At 43.4% G+C, this 23,959-nt stretch overlaps 1 protein-coding gene across 6 annotated transcripts in view; it reads right to left on the bottom strand.

The window, feature by feature from the left end:
• Nucleotides 1-23,959, bottom strand: part of CARMIL1 (capping protein regulator and myosin 1 linker 1) — a 238,805-nt gene that overhangs the window by 37,718 nt on the left and 177,128 nt on the right. For 2 of the 6 annotated variants that reach the window (XM_055704623.1, XM_055704624.1), the window contains 7 exons: nt 22,889-22,995; nt 19,630-20,062; nt 14,342-14,420; nt 11,308-11,541; nt 8,477-8,611; nt 4,682-4,828; nt 436-1,486 (listed from right to left, as the gene is read on the bottom strand). In XM_055704623.1, coding sequence (XP_055560598.1) covers nt 1,350-1,486; nt 4,682-4,828; nt 8,477-8,611; nt 11,308-11,541; nt 14,342-14,420; nt 19,630-20,062; nt 22,889-22,995 — 1,272 coding nt within the window. In that variant the 3' untranslated portion in view covers nt 436-1,349. Of the gene's footprint in view, nt 1-435; nt 1,487-4,681; nt 4,829-8,476; nt 8,612-11,307; nt 11,542-14,341; nt 14,421-19,629; nt 20,063-22,888; nt 22,996-23,959 lie in introns of those variants that run through there. The other 4 variants (XM_055704625.1, XM_055704626.1, XM_055704622.1 and 1 more) reach the window with 3 other exon arrangements.

The following is a 23,959-nucleotide window of genomic DNA, read 5'->3' as shown; positions in this document are numbered from 1 at the left end:
AACTGGCAATAGCAGGTATGTGCGCAGGGATCAGACAGAAGGACATTTGACAGACAGGTAACTGAGCATTTCTACCCAGGCAAGGAGCCGCAGCAGGGTCAGGGAAATTGCTCTTGGGAGAGTTACCAAAACAATTTTGTTCTGTCCTACAGAACCAAAATAGAGAATTTAGATAGCAGGTGTTTCCTGCTCATATGAAGGCTGCTTTGCTGAAGGATCCCAAGGGAGGAGATAGCAGAGATTTTTCTTTCAGCAGTTTTACGAAGATGATGTGTATGTGTCCCTTTCAGCAGGAACAGACATTTCACTAGAAGCAGAAAAAGATTATATGGGGGTTTTCTTCACTGCACATTTTGTCTACCTGACACAATGCCATCATTCAAAGAGCAGAGACCATCAAGACCACAAAAAGTGCCGTAAAAACAAAGACTACTATTTCAGTTGTAAAATCATTTTTATTGTTACAAATATACATATGAATAAAATCCCTTCAACCTGTAATGTAAGTGGGTAGCTGTGAAATTTGCACCCCCTCCCTCAAAAGCTGAAATGTTTTTACATGTTGAACTATTTTTCTCGTAGAATTACACATTGAAAGGAAGCTAATATGCAGACAGAACTGAGGAAGGCCTCTAGAAAACACCAATATTAATAAAATTTCAGTTGCCCTCATTCCAATCAACTATATACATTAATATATGAATGTGGAAGCATACCATGATTATACGTCATCCAAACCCTTCTCTGTTGTGCTTTTTGACGGTACACAAATGTAAGCGTTGGAGTTTTATGTACAGTACGAGAACAGGAAGAAAGAAGTTCCCTATGGGAGAAGGTAAAAACCATACCCAAGCATTTAATATATATAATCTATACAAATTATTTTATTAGTGTGCTCTTTTAATATAATTACAATGTGCAATTGCATACCGCAAGAATATATTTATAGGTAAGTCACGTGCAGATTGACACATTTACATTCAGCAGTACAACACATTACCTGCTGTACAGTGTATTAGTGTAAGACAGTGTCCAGTTAATTTGCTTTGCTTTCTAAATGCCCTAATGCAGGGCGCTCTTTGTAGCTGCTTCAGAGAAATTCAAGTAGAATACATGAAAGAATCGCTGGCTTTAGCAAAGGCATGGAAAGGACTGACTGCATTGTACAGAACAGAAATTAAGGACCGAATCAATGCCAAGGGAGTGCACTGTAAATCACAATTGGAAGATCAGGTTTTCTGCATGGAAATGTACCTGTTGTGAAAGAGCAGCTGGCTAGAAGGGCTGCTGATTGCTGTACCCTGATTGTTATGAAAAGCTCTTGCGCTACGAAGCACTTGTACTGATTGCTAAACAAAAATAAAATCTTTATCTGCTTCTTCACCAGAGTCACTGGACTTGCTTCCCTGATGGCCATCTTTACTTAAGGACCTCTGCTTCATTTCCTGGAACTCATGAGGCTGCTGCCCAGGGCTTCTTTTCGCAGCTGTATAAAACAGAAATAAGTCTTGCTAATGATGGTAGAAGAAAGAGGAAGAAAAGTAATTTTAAAATAAGTCATTCATGCACACAGGACCTGCTCCCACCGAGTTCACTTGTGCTAGTGGGAGCAGCATAGGTCCTTTCTTCAACCCAGAAAAAGGTGAAAGAGGAGAGACTGAGTCTGAGCAAGCTTTATTCCACTGTTGGCTGGCAAGCAGGCAAACTTGAAATATGAAGCTCAGTACTTCACTGTGACATGGATAAACACTACAGTTAGAAATGGCCTGGAGACTTTCTTCTGATCACACCACTTCAAAACCAGAACAGCATTCTTTTTTCCAGCTGGGCTGGATCTCAGACAGTGCATTCCTGACTGCTCAGGTGGATATCCTCGCTGAGCACCCCTCAGAGCAGCAGCACATGTCCCAGGCAGGCCTGTCTCCCTGGTAGGACACATCTGTATTCTCCCTTTTGACTCAGCAGCCTTAATCAGGACAGATGTTCACCTTGGCACCCAAATTACCTGAGCTGCTGCTCCATGCCCAACAGCACTGCCAGGCCCCAATGCCCTCCCTCTTCCCTGATGGGGGACAGCCCCGGGGCTCTGAGCCCAACCTGCATCTCTTCCAGCCGAGACTACGGGCTCGGCACCTTGCTGTGCTTGGCAGTACAGAAAGCAGGAGGACGTACCCACTTCCCATGATCTAAATGCAAACTGCTCATTTTGTTTGACCAGCACTCTTAAACAATCTCGGTAAGGCCAAGGTTTTCCCCAAACCTACAAGTTTTCAAGTAAATTGGAAAGAAGGTTGTAAAAGCTTGTTAAGATTTCTGATCTAATCAGTGGTCTAACATTGCTATGGTAACAAAAGAGAGGAGTTATACACTTCAGTGGGGGTGATTGGTAGCTTTAGAAATCTCATACTTCCAAGTAAAATGAACCTTTAAACACAGTGGCCCTTAAATGTGACTTCATTGCAAGCCATCTCATTTCACCCCCACAAAATTAAATGTTACAGTTACGAGACCCTGTTTCAGATAAGGATGTCTGGCTTTGGTTTGCACTGATCCTTGCGCCTGTTCACATTTGTGCTTTTTAATACAAATTTTTTAACCTCTTTAACAAGGCACCAGCAGCTGCAGTGGCCATGAAACAACACCTCTCCTTCCCTGCACTCACCTACAGCCCACACCGCTGCACGGGACAGCCTGCCCCGACACCATCGCTCACCTACAGCCCACACCGCTGCACGGGACAGCCTGCCCCAACACCAACGTGTGGCTCCAGCTGCAGCAGGAGCAGACACACAGCAGGCTGCTGCTGACGCATATTCGTGGCCATTTCAAATTGTGCCAGGCTGGTTAGGGTCTTCCAGGCATGTGAAAAATGCAGAGAGGAATCCCGAGGGAGCCAGTGCTGCCAAGCTGCTGGGGCAGCCTCAGCAGGGATGCTCCCTGTACCCCTGGGGGGCCAGCATGACCCCCTGCAGTGCTGGTGCATGCCAACAGGCCATAAAACTGGGGTCAGAAAGCTCTAGCCCGTTTTTGTTTGGTGCAGACATTGTCCAGTCCTGGATCTCTGCCGTGATGAAAGCGGAACAGACACATCCAGCACATGTCTTGTAGAGACCCACCTCCGCACACCTGGCACATTTGCTACCCAAATAGTTCTCCTGAGCCCCAAATACCTGTTTCCTTATTTGTGCTAGCCAAAATATGGGAGAAAATGAAAGGCAGCAGCTACATGCTGCTTGTGTTCTTATCCCGGCTTTCTGAGTCGGGAAAGAAGTGGAAAGGATTTTGAGAAAGGTTTTTAAAGCTATTTAATAGAACTGGAGAGGATTAAGACACCTAAATTATGTAAAAAAAAAGTAGGCATTTCCACCTTCCCAAACATCACCGGATTCTCAAAGAAACTGGTGTCTGGAAATTTTTGAATCATTCTCGATTCTTGCAATTCCCAGTAATTACATGGCCTTTGTTTGGCCTTCATTCACTCTTCAACCAAAACCTGGAACACAATCTGCAGCAGCCATTTTAGTTTATGGCCTGATAAATCAAGACAGGTGGTTTCCCCCCAGAATGCCTCAGAAATGTATCAGGCATTCAAGTCCACATACTACAAGCAGGCGTCTGCCACAAGAGCTTACCCTTGCCCCGAAGAAACCACACACAGGTGACCCTGCATTGATCTGCAGCAGCATCTCAGCTTCTGAAACTCACTTTATCAGAGAGGTAGCTTAAAACAAACTAAAATATAATAATTTGATTATGATGGGGAGGAGAGATTCCAAGTTTGGGTGGGCTAGGTTTGATTCTACAGTATGAAAAGGGAATCAGTTTATACATTTTGGGCTAAGGATGTTACAAAAAGGATACACGATATCTTATAAATAGAAAAACCGTGGGTAAACGTAATTGCGTAAGATGTTCAAATACCTCATTAAAATACTTCAGAAAAAAAAGTCATATGTTGAATCATTGTTTAACCAAAGGACTTAAGAGGCAAAGAGAAGCGCGTAAACATGTACCATTTGAGAACGGGAGCTTTTATATTTTAACAACACATTGATCAACCAACCATTTTTATAGCCTACTGAATGAGATCACTGCAAGTCAAAGCTGCTCCCCAGGAAGTGCAGCTTAACCATGCATCAGAGTGCTGGGTTTGGGTTCTTTTGCTGTTTGTTTATGCAGCTGAAAATCCAAGTACTGTTTAAAAAGAATCTGATTTACCCAGTTCTCAAATGGTTTTGCGATTGATGTACTGAAACTGGCACTAACAATATTCAGGCCGAAACATATTTTAACATACTTCAGCGCACACACCTTAAAAAGGAAAGGTATGTAAACACACAAAGCAGCGGATAGCCTGCCTCTGGTGTACATACACAGCAGTGTGCCAGCGTCACTGCAACGGACAACCGTGGTTTGTAATGAGCCCTCTTCTGCAGAGGGGCTGCAGGTGCTATATGGTACTGAGCACTGGGGTTACCGGTGTTGCCACGAAAAAAATGCACACATATTCCTTATCTGGAAATTTTTCACACCATGTAGTTCCCATGGGGACAGAAAGATGATTAGCATCCCGTGAGGTTTTACCCACACCCTTTCGTGGCTTCTTTGCTATTACTGTTTCTTAACGACTGTTAGTGCCAGTTATCAAGGACCGTCGCAATGAAAAACTAAAACTTCTAACCAGAAGTTGGCTGTGCCTTCCTCTGCCCAAGCACATTTGCTTCTTCTTCTGCACTGGTAGAATACTGCCCCGAAGTGGTTTTCACGCTGCCAGATGGCTTGGCACAGTCATGAGCTGTATCTCTTTTTTGACAATCTCCTGTTTGCTCTAGCAGGAAAAAGGATTCATTTATACCCCCAAGCTGTTCTGTAGGAGCACGTTCAGAAAGCAATACAAATATTTGCACTTATCCATCCCATTTAATCAATTGTTCAAAGAATAGTAATCAATATGCCAGATGCTTGCTTAAATTTAGTCCCGGTATTTGCATACATTGGTAGCCACAGCCCGATCTTACAGGTACACTGTGTAGAGAGAGGCATATTTTGAGATTGTCCCACAAAGTACAGTTAAACTCATTAACGTAAAGCAATTTTATAATCAAACATCTAATTTGCAGTTCTCTTTTGCAGGAGATATAATTTGGTTTACTAACTTAGGCAGATTTGTAGTGATTTACCAGTTGCAGAAATAAATTGAGCATGCTAGCCTGAAAGGCGGCAGAGAGCAAGGACAGAGGAATGACTGAGGAAGCAGAGCAGTGATAAAGAAAAAGGAAAACCTGAAGAAGAACAAACAAAAGAAATAGAATTTACTCTTTCCCAAACAATTTTATGCAAAACGTAACAGCTCCATAGGACCTGGAAACCCTATTTTAGCCTTTCTGAACTATTATTGATAAAATTCATACAGTGCGAGGTAGCAGCAACTAGAAAACCAAGTGTTTGGCCAAGTTGCCTGTCGGGGTGTGTCTAAGGGATCAAGGAGTGTGGAAAGCACAGTGTCTGTCCCCTTTGGGGTAAGGATTTGCAAACAGCAAACAAATTTTAAAAATAAAGTGATTGTTCCTCTTCTGATGTGACAACCACAAACCACAAACCCTTGTCAATTCTCTGCTGTGTGAGAGATTGTTGTAACACAGAAGGATTGTAGTTACGATCCCGTATTCCCTGCTTCTCCAGTATGTCTCCTCTTATGACAGGAAGATGGAGAAGGCATATAGCACAGAAACGGTGACGTTAACCTCACATTAAAATGCACCTACAACAAGTCCCATTACGTTGTTTCCCTAGTTATGTAGTAACAAGTCCCCTCTTGCAGTCTGGTGAAAAGCTGGTGAGAAAAAAAGGACTCTAGCGCATGCAGTTATTAGACAGCAGCTGAGAGTCTGTTGTGGCAAGAGCCTTTGACTGCAACCATTCTCAGCATGATGGCACCAGCGTAACGAGTCTGATCGCCAAGCTGTAGCCCACTTCACCTGTCTCAACACAGGCTCCGACGGGACTAAAGGCAGGAGAATAAACAGGCTCCGTTCTGCCTTGCAGCCCTTGTAATGCCACAGCCACCGCGAGGCACTTCAAGACACCTTGCCATCTTTTCCGCACCCTGGGCCACAGACTGCAGCAGCTTTTGGCAGCACGGACCATTGAACCTTCAGCCCTTTCCAACACTGGAGAGGTCCTTGGGTGTGTTGTGTCCTGCTAGCTCTACACAGTTCAGTGAGATTGTGGTGATTTTGCTGGGCTACCTTTACCACACAAGAGCAGCCCACTTACTGCAATGTTAAACCCTACAGGCTGGTCTGAAGGGACCAGGGGTGGAGATTGTAATGGATACACCTTTGAATTGTTGTAACCACAACCTGAGTTGTGTATTATAGGAATTACTACAGCAGGAACCACCTGAACCAACAGAGGACAAGCCTTAAAAAGAGAAGTGCAAGTGCAGCAGTGACCCAACCTGAGCTGGCTTTGGTGCCCAATAACCCCGTGCAACGCACAGCCCTCTCCTCTCCTGAGTGACCACCAGAACAGATGGAGCCCAAAGTCACGAACTTTGTCATTTCATGGACAATGAACTGAATGGACATTTTGTGGACGTTTTCTAGACCTTTTTAAAGGGGTGGTCCATAGACTAGGGGAATGATATCTGTGTATTATATTAAAGGATGGGAAGGGTGGTGGAATGAAGTTGTACTGGAAAGAGTGGCATGATATAAATGGTATGGAATAAGGGGTGGGTACTGTCCTGGTTTCAGCTCGGATAGAGTTAATTTTCTTCTCAGTAGCTGGTGCCTCACTGTGTTTTGATAGCACACTGATGTTTTTTAGTTGTTGCTGGGTGATGTTTACACCAAGTCAAGGACTTTTCAGTTTCTCAGGCCCTGCCAGTGAGAGGGCTGGAGGGGCACGGGAAGCTGGGAGGGGGCACAGCCAGGACAGGTGACCTGAACCAGCCAAAGGGATATTCCATACCATATGACGTCATGCTGAGTATATAAACTGGGGGAGGAAGAAGGAAGGGGGGGGACATTCGGAGTGATGGTGCTTGTCTTCCCAAGTAACCATTATGCACGACACAGCCCTGCTTTCCTGGAGATGGCTGAACACCTGCCTGCCAAAGGGAAGTGAAGTGGTGGATGAATTCCTTGTTTTGCTTTGCTTGCATGCATGGGTTTTGCTTTGCCTATTAAACTGCCTTTATCTCAACCCACAAGTCTCCTCATTTTTACTTTTCCAATTCTCATCCCCATCCTGACACGAGGGCAGTGAGTGAGCGGCTGCATGGGGCTTAGTTGCCGGCCAGGGTTAAACCATGACAGTCATCACACAGGTGGCTGAAGCAAGAGTCAAAACCTGTAGACAAATACCCCACATGTGCTACCAAATGGTAGCCACCACAGCAACAATTTTCTGAACAGAGCAATACCCAGATTGTGAGGCAAGTTGTTTCTTAAAATGAAATGGTAGTTTTCGGAGAGAAAGGGAGAAGCTTCTCAAAATATATCTCTGGAACATCCTGCTTTGGGGATGGCTTTGCCCCTCCTCTCATCTAAAGGGTAATGGTGGGCTGGGCAGCACAGCTCCTCAGTCTTCATAACCCAGTGTCACGTATCTGCCTTGACTGGTCTGCCTCCATCCTACACCATGAGAAACTGCTGGCAGAGTGCAAAAGAGTAGCCCTTTGCCTCACAGCTTAAGGCATGGCAATGACCTCAGACATCTTTCTTGAGGACAGTCCCAGGAAGGAAGAGGTCTCACCCCCAGATTTCAAACACTGTCATTTGTGCCAGCTAATGCCATGCTGAACAACATTTCTGCAGCTACTTTTCCACGTAACCTACGCTATCAGAGAAAGCCTGAGCTCTTCAAAGAGCCAGCTGTGGGCAAGGAAACACATCAGCATAAGGAGAAATGCAGCACACATGTGGAAATCAGCAAAGCCAAGGCAGCAGCCTACTGTTGTAGGTAAAAGGTACTCAGCCCTGCCCTAGCACACAGAGACTCACTGCCCAAGGAGGAGGTGAATTCAGTCACATGCACTGACCCCACAGAACAGAGGAGCACAAACAGAGCAACAGGCTGGCTGCAAGGAACAAAGTCGTGGCTGCCCCCCTGGAAAGGTGCAGAACCACAGAGCTGCACTTCACATTACTGTGTGACCAATAGCAGTCAGCATCTTCAGACCAAACTAAACCATAATATACACAGCACAAGCATCCCTTAATTTTTCAGCTATATTATTAATACCAAGGGATTAATCTTTCACTTGGTTTGACCAAAGGAAGAAAATATAGAGCACCAATCCATGGGTAGAGGAGATGAGGAACAGGTGAACAGATACACTTTCCTTGCTCTTTTTTCCTCCAAATGAATAACCTTCTTCCCTTTCAAATGAAAACAAATCAGGAGACAACGACACATTGAATTCTAGAAGACAAGCACGCTAGGACAACAGTTATACCAACATTCCTACCTTCTTGAGGAAATGGTCTGACTGAGGGGCTGCTCTGACCATCCTTTTCTTTATCAGAAGGAACTTTCTTCAGCACAGGTGGAAGCAGGGCAACTTTTGGGGAACTGGGGCCGGAGGGAGACTCCGGAGCATCCTCTGTAGAGTACCATGAACGAAAGGGTGAGAAGTTACATTTGCTTTGTAGCTCATAGAAATGGTGCTGTTATGATGGGCCAAACCTCAACACAATACACAAACAAGAAACAACTAGAATCTGTGTCAGAAAAAGGAGGATTCAGGAATTTACATTATGTCAAGAGAAGGCATGATGGCCCTCAGTCCAGGTGAATAGCCGAAGCAAAGATCTCAATTTCAGCATTTTTAATGTGTACTGTTATTGTAGCACAAAAGGGACCAACTGAATTTCCTGCAAGACGTAAGTATGCAATTTGTAAAGAACCACTGAAAATTATTTTGGATGGATTTTTGGAAATACTTGTTCTATTTATATTTTTGTTTTCCCAAAACATAACGAACTGATCAATTTAGATAGATGTCCTGTTTACAGTTATAAGGCACAGAAGTGAACCAGGGAAACAAATTCCATCAATAGTGTACAGAACTCCGTACTTCCAGGAATAAATTGCCAGTACATAACATGATAGCATCTGCAAAGATTTTTTAAATAATAATTAAAAAAAATCTAGTCCTCTAGACTGTAAAGAAATCTGGAACTTAAATGCAAATCCATACTTCAAACCATCTGGATATCTTGTTTCTAAAAGGCTGGATGTGTTATGTATGGCGAGCTGACTACCACCTTTACAGTCCTTACAGGACGACCTTTTCAGTCTTACACCAGACAGCCTTTCTATGGACAGTAGGGGAAGTACAGCTACAATGGATTACTTAAACTGCGTGTATGCTTGCTTCCCAAGGAGTAAACAGTTGCATATGTATGCAACAGAGGAACTAGGAATAGACATTAGCACTGATAGAAGCAAAAAGGAATTCAGAGTATCACCTGTATTGTCTATTTGTACAATAAGTTAATTCAGTAGCATATTGGAAATGAATAGGAATTTAGCTCGCTGTTAAGGAGTCACCACAAAGGAGTCAATCTTTTTACTTTCAGCACAGGAAAGTGATGACCTTCCAAATGCAACTCGATCTGAACAGATACACCAATTCCTGGACCTTCTCCATGCTTTGGATGTGCCTGTGAAGCCAGATGCTTTGGGAAGTTTGGTATCAACATACGGATGAGCACAGTGCCTGACCAACACAGCTATATTTTTCTGAACTAAAACTGTTACGTGGTTTACTGAGGAACCACTTTCAGTCTTCGATAATTTGTGGACATCCAAGCTACGCTCATTTGCTGACAGATTACTTAGCAAAAATTTGCTACCATTAGTTTGGCCCCACTGCTGGGAACAACGATGGGAGCAAAAGCATAAATAGGATTATTGCTTGGCTTCTCCATCACGTCGTCTGGCCGTACTTAGCCAGCAGGTCACTACAAGTACTAAGATAGAAGTTAGACTGCAACAGAGATGGTGCTGCTTTTACTGCCACCCGAGGAGCTGGCCTATTATGAGTAAATATTAATCACTCTCCGCGTTAAGCCCACAGTATGCTCTCTCCGCAGGAACTAAGAGCTTGCCGAAACAGCCCAGGTCTTTCTGATACCTAAGATTTTAGATAACACACTGCCTATTTTACAGATTAAGCCTCACCAAATAAGCTATACTTTCCTATTGTATTCATCTTTGTGAGCATCTTACCCAACACCTCTCACTGTTATGAACAGTTCTAAAACTGACAATAAAATAAATTTAAAGCCATCTAAAACCTGAGGGTGATTCTGTGTTTGAACAACATCCTACCCACTGGAGTGCAGAGACCACGTGATGCTCAGGTTGCACATCAAAGGCAGGGAGGAGGCTGTAATCTCCCTCTGCCCTCTCATCCTCACCAGAAACATCTTTTTACGGTCAACAGCAAGCACGGGAAAAGCCTAGATGTCTGCAAGCTCTTATAGATGGCCTGCTCGCATTTTTCAGTCCTAAGCAATTAATAAGCTGTATTTCCCATAACTACCGGGGAGGCAGTAACCAGCATTTAATTCCCCTCAGCTGCAGTGGCTGTACTTTGAGAAGAGGGGGTTGTGACACTGCCTATTAAATAGCAGACAGATGAATGTATGCGAGATAGGCTGAAATATTTCCTCACTCTTGGAAACCTTGAGATAACATCTGGGCAGGAGGTTAGGACAAAACAGAAGTTAATAGTCATTCAACTGGCAGTCTTGCAGTTTATAAAAGCACATTTACCATTATTTCCAGTGAAAAGCAATAAGGAAAGAAACAAAGGCAAAACAAGGGAAAAGAAGAGTAAGAGACAGTCGGTTTGTGCAAGCTATTAAGAACAACAGGCATTTGCTTGAGGGGCTTAGAGCAGCCTGCCAGAAAACTCCAAGGACTTAAGTATTTAGAGCCAGGTGTTTAGAGAACATATTTTCATCAGTGCTACTACAACAGGGTTTTGATGCTGAAGTAGCTATCTATGCTCTCGTCTTTCGTGAAAGCAGGCTAACCCAAAACAGCTCTGCTGCTATTGTTTCTCCTCAGGTAGATCACAGACTAAACCATTTTAGTAAGTTTATTTGAATTAGGCTGAAGGGAGGTGGAAAAGAAGGATGCAAGTCAAGAGCAAGTGACTGAAGAACGTGTCCCTCTATATTTAAGTTCTGTCCAGGATGTGGCCATGGGTGTCTCCTCCATAGCCCACACAAACAACACTCAGAAGTACCCAGCTGGGGATAACAAATGCCCAGAAGAGCTCCTCACCAGTACGAGAGGCAGAGCGTGGTTTCTGTGGCACTGTGGGTCGTCCCGCTAGGTTGGGCTTTGTTGACTGCAGTGGGGGTTTTGGGCTGGTCGGTGTATTGGAAGAACTTCTTGCCTTTACACCAGCTTCTGCCTTTGGTTCAGCTTTTGAATTTTTTTCTGATGATGCTGAGATGGAGTCACCTTTATTCGAGGCAAACCGACTCTCTGGAAGGGTCTGCTGCAGCTTAGGCACTAAAATAAATAGACACATAAAATAAAGTCTCCTGCAACACAGAAGGCTCCGTGCACAGGTATGCTTGCGTGGGAAGTACCATATAGCTCACATATCACTGCTGCACTGCTGTGTGAGTGTGTAAGAGGACCCCTAATATTTCAGTCAAAAAACTCACTGCAAGAAAAGCATCTAAAACGGCTAGTTCTTACACATGCTAAGCTTAATAATGCCTCAGAGGTGATGGCATCTCCCCCTTTTTGATATATTTGGGGTAACGGCTGGCTGGACCTTACTCTTCCTTCAGATTTCTGGGAACAGATGGCACAGCCTACCTGCTGAGAAAGCAGCAATGGATTAGTGGGTAATGCAGCCTTTGGCTGTTTTATGCCTCTACAGACAAAACGCTGGGTGTCCAAGATCAACAGAGAAATCCTGGCCCAGAAAATAAATCCCAAATGTGTGATCAGCAGGCTACATCTTTTTATTTGTTGCTTTTAGCAAGCTCTGGAGGAGATTCTGAAACTTAGCCAAGATCAAAGTATTCCTTATATAATACTTTGACTTATCTAGTTACACTGTATATGGATTACAGTTTCCACACATTAGCAAGTTTATCAACATATTGTTTATCCTAAAATAAGACCGAAGTATTTACAGATAAAGCTACACTGACTACCAAGCAACAAATCAGTCCTATCTAGCTGTGCAAGTTGGTAGAAAGCCTGCTGGACGGTAGGTTGCAAACAAGCAAAATGTTTGCCCTACTTTCCTACTCTGCAGCTTTCAGAAGGCTGAAGGCTTGTGAAGGCTGTGCAGCAGGTATAACAATAATCTTGGAACTTGTATGTTAACTTGGGACTTTCACAAGTACAGACTAACTGAAATGCAGACTGGTAACCTGGTCTTGGCAAAGCCAAATATGTGCTCACAGATGCTGACTTGACCTACCTACCTGCTACTCCCATTCAGAAATCCTACTCATTACAAAAGTGCTGAGCACAAACGTTTTGATGGCAGTGGGAGGGAGGGGAGTGTTGATATAGTTTGTTGCAAGCCAGTCTCCAATACTTCTTTCCAGCTTATGTAGCTCTTTTTCAGCCGAGCTGGAGCTAAACCCTGGCAAACTAGAGAGTTGTGTGGCACATACATATTTGTGTGAGAGCGTGACAGGGAGAGTTTGTGTCTGCATGCATGCAATAGACTTTCATGCTGCAAGCAAAACAGCAGGACACCTTCTACACTTGTGCGTGTGTGCATACAAAAAAGCAGGCAACACCCAGGCATGAACAAAAAAACCTCTTACTCTCTTTCTGCATCATTACCTATAGTTTTCCTATAGCAACATCCAGCAATTTTCCATGAACTCTCTTTCTTGCCTTCCTAACCTCAGGCCTGCTAATATTATTAGAACTCAGTACGTTAAAATAAATTAACCCAAAACAAAGATAAACCGTAGTTGCAACAGTGAAGAGCAGCCTTGGGGAGCTCTCAGGCAAGAGTGGTAAAGACAGAACTAACAGCTGGAGGCCAAAAGGAAGGGGCATGCACAGTGCAGTGAGGTGGGGATGAAACGTGTCTATACAGAGACAAGTACCAGAGAAAAACCGGGGCCAGACACCCCCAGCTATTTTAATGGCCCAATAAATGACTATTCTTGCTCCTCTGACTTCAGTTTGATTATATCGGAAGTGACATGTAGTACACAAGGTCCTCCTCAAAAGAGAAACAGGCTTTAGAAGTGCTGATTTACGGAGTTCAGCATGCTCTGAATATACCGTCTTAAAACTAGCTTTAGAAAGGTAGAAAACCTCAAAATCTGTTTCTTAAGCGCTCAACCAAGATGGCCACATTTGGATTTTCATTTCAGCCTGTTTTTTCAGCCTTGCTTCTGGATGCTTTGGCAATCCTATGTGCCGTGCTTGCAGGATACCTACCACCACCGTTGAAAAATCAGACCCGGATTTCCTACTTCAGCCCACTCTTTTCAGTCCAGCAAATGTGGTACACACAAACCGCCAGAGCTGACCCCCTTTTGAGCACTTCACTGGCCACGTCTAAAAGTGTGCAGAGACCAGAATTTCACCTTCTCCTGAGATGGCGGCATAGTAGGCACTGCTAAGTAAGGGCCCAGGACTACAGCTTGACAAGGGCACAGCAGGACTAGGTGCAGAGGGGACTGGTGCTGTAGGTGCTGCAGGTGCTGCAAGGCTGGACTCCACTTTGTGCATGATGGAGAGTTGTTTTGTGCACGTGTGCAGTGACCAGAGGCCGCCACTGCTTTGCAGACAGGCCTGGCTTCAGTCAAGCCGGGTAAACCCTGCGAAGAGCCAGCTGCCACTGCCTACCAGATTTCTCCTTTAACAGCTGCAAGCCGGGACTACTCAAGCTGGTTCATGCACACACCTTGCAAACTGGTCACATTTAGGTCATCAGATACATTCAGGAGTGTCGCTTCTTTGTGTGCAGACATTTTTGCTAGCTCCTGGGTTCAGCTTCAGTTTTGCTGATCCCATTACAAATCAGCATCCTTTTGAAGGTGCCCCCAGGCACACGCACCAAGTACTTTCCTTTCTGTGCAAAGTGGAACACAAGAGGAAAACCTGAGCTGTCAACTCAGCCCTAAAGCTGTCTTCATGAGAAGTGCTGTCCAAGACAGTACAAAAAAGTGAGTTTGTTTCTAATCCTTTTCACATAGCATAAGCTTATATTTTGCTCAGGTAATTGTAGGCATACAATCTGGAGAAAGAAGTGAGATTTTTGAGTTTAGGCATTTTGCATTTTCTGGAAAGAGTTTAAACCAGGAAACTCAAACTGTACCTGTACCACTTCCATCCAGTCGTTCTGAGCTTGTTGTTGTGTCAAAAGACTCTCTGGGAGTTGTGTCATTCCCAAGTTTCTGAAAGAGTGAGAAAAGCTTTCATATTAATAATATAACTGTAATTAATACAACTCCGTGGTTCTGTTAGGAAAAAAAAAAGCTCTAATCTGGAAGCTATAAGGCAGGGAAAGCAGTGATAGCAATAGAACGGTGGATTCTCTCTCCTTGTTTCTATTTCAGGTCTTGGAGATCTAAGCAGGAAGAAAACAATGTCAATTTGTAACTAATACTTCCCCATGTCTAGCAAAGCTGCAATGATACCCTGCTGCCTAAGCGACAGGTCTCCTAAGGTGCAGGAGTTGAAACTGAAGGTGCTAGTTGGAAACAGCCTTTTCTCCAAAGACAGCTCCATGTTTAAAAATTCCTTGTTTAGGTTTAAAATAAAGTCTTTTTCTGAAGATCTAGATTTTGAATATGACTGCTGAATAGATCTCATGCTCTTCCACATACAAGAATAACTTCTTATTTTAAATAAACCTGCAACTACAGAAGTACCAGCCCTCACATTATTTACAAGACTGCTCTAAAAACAAACAGACCTTACTTACTGAAAGATATTTAAAGCTACACGTCACAAGCACTGCTGGATGCTCAGCACCTCTAAAGCGGGCTTCTTGTTTATATGCTGATATTCTGGGTAAGCCTTCTATTCTCAAAAATAGATTTCCTAACATCCTGGCCTCAAAAGAAAAGGTGCAAAACCTTTTTTTATCGCAGCTGTAGCCTCTGTGAGCTTGAAACCTGTGTAGTCACCAGAAGCTTAGACGTGCAATCAATGTGCTTGTAAAAGAACCAGCCTCCTTCTACTGTCTTACCTGTTACCAAAGCTTAAGCAGAATGATAAACCTGGGGACAGAGGAAGCGCATAGAACTAAGTGCAGGATATATTATGACAGAAAGCCTTCTAAAGATAAAGCTAAGCAAAAAAGTGAGATTTTTTTGAAACTAAAAAAGTGGGGATGGACTTTCGCAGGCAGCTTTAATCTTGATTTGCTATTTCAAGGCAGTTAGTGTGGCAAACGACTTAAAACAAATGATTTGTGCTGATGACCATTGCATTTGGTTATATACCCATGCATAAATCACGTGGCCACGTTCAGGACACTGCTACTACTGCTCCAACACCAAACTGGCATGACTTGCTCTGGGATCTGACTGTCCCGTAGCATTCAGAAACCTTCACCATGTGCCATGCAGTGTACGTCAAACATGGTCACTGTCCTTTGGAGCTTACAATCTGAAAGACTGCTAGGCGTACCACATAGATAAAAATTGGGCAACAAGAATGTAGGAAGGAAGAGAATGGTTTCAAGTAGCAGTAGCACATACTACTTATAGAAAAATTGGCAGATTTAGAGTGAAAATTCTATTTTAAATATAAACATAACAAACAATCTCTAAATATCCACACTGACCACGTATTTTTCCCCTGTGGTGGTAATTCAGCACAAGCATTTCAAAAGCAGATTTTGAGAGGCAACGCAGAAAAGAGTGTGGTTGGCCGTAGAGATTTACCGATACCTCCATTTTGCTCATGTAATCTCCCAGATTCTAAAACAAAGCCTCTCTTCGATACAACAAAGAAAAGGACGGAGATGCCGTGCCTGCCATTCCTGTGTAAGACCTGGCAAGGTAACGCTACCTTCTGACCTCTCCGCTAAGTACAGGTGCATGCTTTAAATGGCACACTGCATTAAGGAGAACGCTATTGAGAATCGTCATTAAGCTTCCCGTACTGTAAAACTACCCTGATAGAGACTATACACTCCAAGGGATTCTATTTCTACAGGTTTTAAGTATAAAATCATCTGTATGTTAAAAATGATGTGTAAGCCAAACAATGAAGTCTTCTGGCCAGAAGCATTCTAGAAATGCTATGCCTTGTAGGGCCAGGATGGGAAGCTACGGTGCCCGTATGGACAAAACAAAGTGCCCTCCAAAGCTAGGAGGAACATTATGCTTTGCACCACTGGGTGAAAACCCAGTTTTTATTCCCATCTGCTCACTGTCATTGATAGTTTGTCTGAATTCTCACCTTTCTACCTCCTAAAGTCGCATGTTTCTTTGCAAGGCTGTCTTGGCTATGTATTTTTGAAAGTAAAACCACTCCCCACTTACTGGATTTTTCTTCCATACCATGGAAAAACAACTTTTGAGAACTGAATTTGCACCAATTTCTTCACGGAATGTGAATTCTCGTGAATTTTCACTGAAACACTCATTTTCCTATGTAAATATTGAAGATACATGCACAACAGTTAGCTACAGTAAATACTTTACAGCTGTATGACAATATGAAAACTAATTTCGCCATAACTCCTCCTTCCCTTGCTAGTTATGGGACTCCTGGGGAAATATGACCTCATGTACACAGACAAGGACAAAAGCCAATGCTGGCATCTATTGATATAGTACTTACAAATGTAATTAGGATATTAGCACGTTTGGCTACCTACTGTACACATATTAGAAACTGCTTATGGTCCCGAGACAACACAAAACACTTGCTGCAAAAATTTACGCTGAGAAGCTGACAATCATGTCAGATAAATGCAGGTGGATTTATCATGTAGACCAGGCTCTACTTTTAATAGGAATTCACGCAAAGTTGGGAAATACTGCAGGAGCTGGGTGCTTTCGAGAGTAAATAAAGAGATCAGAGATGATCTTGGTCCGCTCACAGGTCTTGCTCGAGGTATTTAAAAATTGAGTCTGTAAACACTAGATGGAGCCAAACGATCTTTCCATGTACACCTAGAGGCAACACTAATCTGCAAATACTCTACCATTAATGCCAACTCACACGTATTCTAAGCAAAAGAAAACAAAAAAGCATTTACCATCTTTCCATCTACTGTGCACCTGCTCATCACTTGTATCTGTAACAAGGCTGTGGTAGAGCATGAATGAAATAGTAAATTCCTTCTGGCTTTGTTTTCACGTAAAATAGCTCAGAATATAAGCAGCCATCTGTACCTTAAAGGAAAACACAATTTTCTATCATACTGAAATTCTGATAAATTTAAAGATTTTAGGGAAGTTGACATCATACCCAACCTAAACAATGTAAAAGCAGTGGGTTGCTGTCTTCTGAAGCTCAACCATCAGGACGCTGTATGATTCTCACCTTCAGGAATATCATGAATAGAAGTCCAAACCTAAATTACTCAATATTGTGATGTTGGATGAAGGATGTGAAAAAATATTTTGAACAGTAGTTCAACTTTGTGTGGTCTGGGCAACAGTAAGAATGGATAACTCAGTGCCCTGCTGCATGCAGATTCCTGTTTCAATTAAGTTTTCTTGTCACTCTTTAAATAAGAAACAAACCCACCTATTTTTACATTCAGTAAATGGAAATTTTTACAAAATCTAATAAAAAATTAAGATCGACAACATTATTTTCTTGAAAATTAAACCTGAAAGAAGAGGGGTAACCTTTCCAACCAACCAAAAAGTAAAGGGTGGGAAAAAATGCCACTGGGAAAAGGTAACAACTTTTCTTTTTGATAGATGAACTTCAAGTTTTCAATCAATTCTTTGAAAGCTCATCAATAGAAGAGGACTTTACTCTCTCCACTTAAAAAAATTAAAAATTACGCATGCTAATATTCTACATCAGTCATCATTCCAGACCTGACTAACTTAAGATGACAAGTATTAAGAATCTGAAGAGCACCAAGCACACACAATTTATGCAGTTGTAAAAAATTTACATCATCTGGAGCAGTTTGGTATTTTATATTACAGACAGAGCATAACAGTCATTTAAAATCATATGGCATTTTAATTGATAAAGTGGTGGTTTAGAACTCAATGAAACTATTCATGGGCACTACTCAACACCAATGAGAAAGCTGGGAATTGGTTATTTCTTCAGAAAAATTGTTCTTATGCTGAGGATCCCTTCAATGAGCCATTGATTACTGTGTTGATTTGAATCTGCTTATTAAAAGACTCCAGCTGCAGGAATCGTTTGGACACCATGGCAAGCACTGTAAGACTACGACAAAAAGGTAAAAATGAACTTTGGGTGCCTTGCTTTGTCACAGCAAGCGATTCTAAACATATTAAAGGAAGGAAAACGCAGCAAAGCTTGCAGATGAGCTTTGTCATCAGGTAACACCTTCCAAATCACAGGGGAGGACAGTGGGGAATGGATGGTATCTGAATGCCCTGTGCCGTAAAGAGGGAGAGAGGAGTAAAAAAAGGCTGACCCTTTGGTAACTTTAGAACATGCCAACTGCAGCTGGGGGGCAGCAGGGGATGATAAGGGGGAAGTTCAATGGGAAACGGGCATCAGGCAAAATAGGTTGGCACATAATGCTTTGAAGCAACACAAAGATATTCCAGTCTGTGTGTTTGCAAAGCTGCAAAGTTCCTGCCCAGCATCAACACTTCACAGAGAAGAAAATTAGAGAGTGAAGGGAATCTGGACAAATATTTGGGAATAGATTAATTATTTTTTTTTTTATGTATGCTTATTTTCTTTGAGTGTTAGTATTTGAAATACAGAAATCAAAGGCTTAAAAATAATTAGGTGTGTACAAAAGGACATAAAAATAAAATGAGTGCAACAAGAAAAGTATAAGCTGAATAGTCAGAAAAAGTGCTTGGAAGCTAGATTTACTTCTCTGCAAGGAATATATGACTTTAAACATAGTATACCTCTCCATCTTTCTACACTACTTTCCGAAAGAGAAGTGTACAGACAGACAGCTACCCCTGTAGTTTACTCTGCCAAACACCTGAGGTACTGGTGTGCAGGGGGCACGCGGTGTGAAGTCTGTCCTAGCTTTATTTTTTCTAAAGCACACTTTCATTACACGTGAACAAACCTTACATCATATAAAATGGAGATATCCAAGCTGTGCTTACTAGTTGCCCCAAAATTTACTCTGTAATACATGCAAACTATTACGTGTCCTCTTCTGTGATGGCCTGACATTAAGCCCAAGAGCTGGTGTCACCTCTTCCACAAGAGAAGAAAAAGTGCAGGCTTAAGGTGCATCTCCTGTTCCAAGCCTAGTCCCTTGTCCGGGGTATTCATGTTCAACCACCACAGCAGAGAGAAATTCTCTTGCAGGAACACCATAAACCCTGGTGGAAAGCAGGACTGATGTGTCAAGCCCCAGCCACCAAGCCTGTAGACCCAACCCGCCCCCCCAGAGACACCTAGCTCTTGCTCTTTCTTTCAACAAGTCAAGAGAAATTAAATTGCCTTCACCTTCTGAGCGGAGGCTGCTCTCTTCTCCTGCTTGGCTTTCATTTCTGCGAGAAGTCCACTGCCCATCACCTGCACTCCATACCTCCGGCCTCCTTGTGGGCTTCCTTTGCTGTCACCCCTCTCAGATTTTGCTGCATCATCTGGCTGCACCTCTTCCAGTGAATCTGGTGTCTTTAATTCCTCAGATCGCTCTGTACCACCATTCTGCTCTGCAGGCTTTACCTCCTTCTTGCTTGTGTCCACAGCTGAACTTTTTGCAGCAACCTTGGGTGAGGAGGGCTCCTCTGCCACCAACACAGTCTGGGGACGCTCAGATTTGGAGCCCCTTGATTTAATTAAATTAAGGAAGCCACTCTTCCTGGAGTCCCTTTTCTTCTTCTCATCACCTGCTTCACTCGGCTCACAGCTGTCTGAACTTTTAGTTGATGGTCTCCTAATACAAAACACAGATATTTTAAACTCTTCTCCACTCCCCTCCTCTTTTAAATAGTACCAAATGACTTACCCTGGGCAAAGCCAACCTTTTGTATGATCCATATGACGCCCCCGGCCCAGTCATTAGCTGGTGTCTCTACATTAAAAACTGGTCAATTAATACTGATCATACTGTCTTGAGGATTTCTGTGCTGGCCTTGCATATGGTATAATGAAGAGAGGCAGCTGTTTCATCTGCACTGGGCTCCCAGCTGTTTCCGACACACCACACAGCTCTGTCCAAGCTGTCTATGCATGTATGTAATGGGTTTGCCTGGCTAGGTTTTGGTAGCGGGGGGCAACAGGGGTGGCTTTTGTGAGAAGATGCCAGAGGCTTCCCCATGTCCAACACAGTGAATACCAGCTGGCTCCAAGACAGACCTGCTGCTGGCCAAGGCCAAACCCATCAGTGATGGTGGTAGCACCTCTGGGTAATGTATTTACGAAGAGGAAATAAACCCTGCATGACAGCAACTGCTGCCGAGAGAGGAGTGAGAGTATGTGAGAGCAAAAACTCTGCAGACACCCAGGTCAGTGCAGGAGGGGGAGGAGATGCTCCAGGCACAGGAGCAGAGATTCCCCTGCAGCCCCAGGTGAAGACCCTGGTGAGGCAGGCTGTCCCCCCACAGCCTGTGGGGGTTAGTGGTGGAGCAGATATCACTGCAGCCCATGGAGGACCCCACATGGGAGCAGGGGGATGCCCAAAGGAGGCTGCGACCCCTGGGAAACCTGCACTGGAGCAGGCTCCTAGCAGAAGCTGCACTGGAGCCGGTTTGCTGGCAGGACCTGTGACCCCACGGGGGACACACGCTTAAGCCGGCAGTTCCTGAAGGGCTGCACCCTGTGGGAGGGACCCACGCTGGAGCAGTTCATGAAGAACTGCAGCCCTTGGGAAGGACTCACACTGGAGAAGTTCATGGAGGACTGTGTCCTGTGGGAGGGACCCCACGCTGGAGCAGTGGAAGAGATTGAGGAAGAAGAAGCAGCAGAGAATGTGTGATGGATGAACTGACTGTAACCCCCATTCCCCATCCCCCTGTGCCACTGTGGGGAGGAGACAGAGAAAATCGGGAGAGAAGTTGAGCATGAGAAGAAGGAAGGGTTGGTGGGAAGGCGTTTTCAAATTTAGTTTTCATTTCTCATTGCCCTAGTCTGATTTGATTGGTGATACACTAAATTACTTCTCATGAGTTGAGTCTGTTTTGCCTATAATGGTAATTGGTGAGTGATCTCTCCCTGTCCTTATCTTGACCAACAAGCCTTTCATCATGTTTTGTCTCCCCTGTCCAGCTGGAGAGAGGGAATGACCTAGAAGCTTTGGTGGGCACCTGGCATCCAGCCAGGGTCACCTCACCACAACATACGATTTCACTCTGCTCTGTTTCCAGAGTGTGCTACCTCCAGTTTGCACCTGCTCATTATTAAGAGGAGAACAAGTGATCCAGCCACACGATTCACATGGCTTTTGGGGGATCTTGTCCCTTAAGGGCCCTGCTTGAAGTAAGGTGGCTGTGCCAACTAGTTCTTTTCTCAACAGGGAACCCAGAGACGTCACCTTTATAGTGCAGATGCTTATCCTTAAAAAAAAACAAAACCCCAAACCCCTCCAAAAACCCCAACCACCCCAAAACAACCCACCTGCCAGTAAAAATCTTCTATAGGCATCTTACATGCAGAGTATTCACGCTTGAGGGGAAAGCTGGGCACGTAACACTTCTGCATAAGAGCACCCCAACTGGAAAGAGTGCCACTGGCACAGAAAATGGAGCAAGGATCCATAGCAACAGTCATGGCCATGGACAGGCACGCAGGGATAGTCCAAGTGCACAGGGACATCTGAAACCAGCGGCTGGCAGGCACCCAAGCGAAGCACAGGAGGATGCAGTAGTCTGTGAGCACCCCGAACTTAAACCTGGCAAACCCATTTTTCAGAGCTACCATAATTTTACCACTACACATAGTATATCACACATGGTTTCACATGTCACTCTATATATTTATAACCCACAGTGACTTTAAAACATTTTCTTTTCCTGCCACAGCTATCTACCAGTTAACAGCTACCGTTTTCCTTAATAAAATGTCACACACACTGCAGAAGGGGTCATTCCAAGTTGCCTGGAAATCGCCCTAGTTTTCTCATGTAAGTATTTGTGTGTGTGTGCATGTCTCTGCGTGTATATGTGCATGAACACGCATGAATGCATGAACATCTAGATGCATGGTTCTGTAAATATACAGCCAGCTACAAAGCAACTGTGTAAGCTGTATAACCCTTATACAAAGCTGAAGGTGACATCTTTCAGATGAATCTATTGCCTAAATCTGGAATAGTACAAATTGGTCAAACATGTCTTTAATGTGCTCTAAACCAACATAAATCTACGGTCATCAATCAAAATACTGTGCCCAACAGCAGTCCTTACTAGGCAGAGACACTTGTGTGTACTACTAGCACTGGAGAGGAGATCCTCAACCAATACACAAAGCTCTCCTTCAGCTCTAATGAACTCCACTGAAGGGTAAAAAGATGTCACCTGAATTATAAAAATACAGACTAGTCAATAATGCTCCTCATATGCTATATTAAAGCAAGTTATTTCAAAGTAGTAATTTCTAAGAGAGGGGTAACTGAATTCACAATGTCTTAACTACTAAGGTATTTTCTGATTTTGACAACAGCAACCCTGGATATTGGGAACAGAAGTCAAATACAACTTAGAAGTGCTACTTGCCCAGCTATTCGGATTTATTTATTTATTTGGAAAAAAAAAATTGAACTTACTTCGAATCCATTTTTGTCACCTTCTTAGTGAAAAATTCATCCACACCTTCATCCACTCTCCCCATGAGGCCATTCTGATCCCCTTCTGGAGGCACTCCAGCAGACACCTGACAGAAGAAAAACTCTGGTATATAATAACCTAAAAGCATATTTATTTCAGTGATAATTAACAGTTGGGATATTATAAATATTGCATGTGCCAACCAAACCTCAGTGCAGACAAGGAAATCACCACTGGAATTCCCCCTTTAGTCAGGCCAGTTAATGCATTATATCAAAAGCAAAGTAAACCAGAACAGCAGTGACAGACTGGATACTGCAATGCATGAGGCCACAAATCAAATGCCTTGGGCTTGTGAGAACAGAGCACTAGTTCAGTTAAAAAAAGAAAAAAAAAGCAATTCAGGAAAAATTAAATCCCGATCAGGTGGTGATCTGAAAAGAAAGTATTTTCAACAGCTAGTTGTTTCCCTATTCAGAGAAAAACCTATGTTCTGGATTTTGGAATTTAGACATTTAGAAACAGAGCCTCAGCAGGTTAACAGAGCCTTTTATAATTCATTCAATTCAGCACTCCCAAAAGCAAATACTCTAAATACAGAATCAGGTGCTGTACTTAAGGAACTGAACAGACTGTCACTGAGTGTATGAAAATGGAAAACCTGCTCCCTTCCTTTGGTTTCAATGCCGACGTTTTGAATGTGGGTGACTGGAGGCATCTAAACCAGGCTGACTTAGTAATACCTGCCAACCACAAAGGCCCTGTGAAGATCAGCTGGTGGCTCTGCAACCTCCTGAAGATGAAACATGCAGTCCCTGGGAAGGATTTCTCATGTGGTCTAGCAGGAGCTAGATGTGGCTTTGAAATGGAAAAGCTCTATTACCAGTAGAGAGACTTCCTTCAATTTACATGCCATATGGAAACCTTTTAGGTGACTACGGAGGACTCCACAAGACCCAACCCAGTTCTATTCTTGGTAGTACTAATGACCAGGAATCAGCATGCCGTAGAATAGCAGCGTTTGCAGTTTGAAACAATTTAAATCAAGGAATCTCCCAGCTGTCACGATA

This window comes from Falco cherrug, chromosome 3 (assembly GCF_023634085.1).
Source record: "Falco cherrug isolate bFalChe1 chromosome 3, bFalChe1.pri, whole genome shotgun sequence".
Taxonomy (NCBI): Eukaryota; Metazoa; Chordata; class Aves; order Falconiformes; family Falconidae; genus Falco; species Falco cherrug.
Note: the sequence above shows the minus strand (reverse complement) of the source record. Positions and strands in the feature narration are given on the sequence as shown.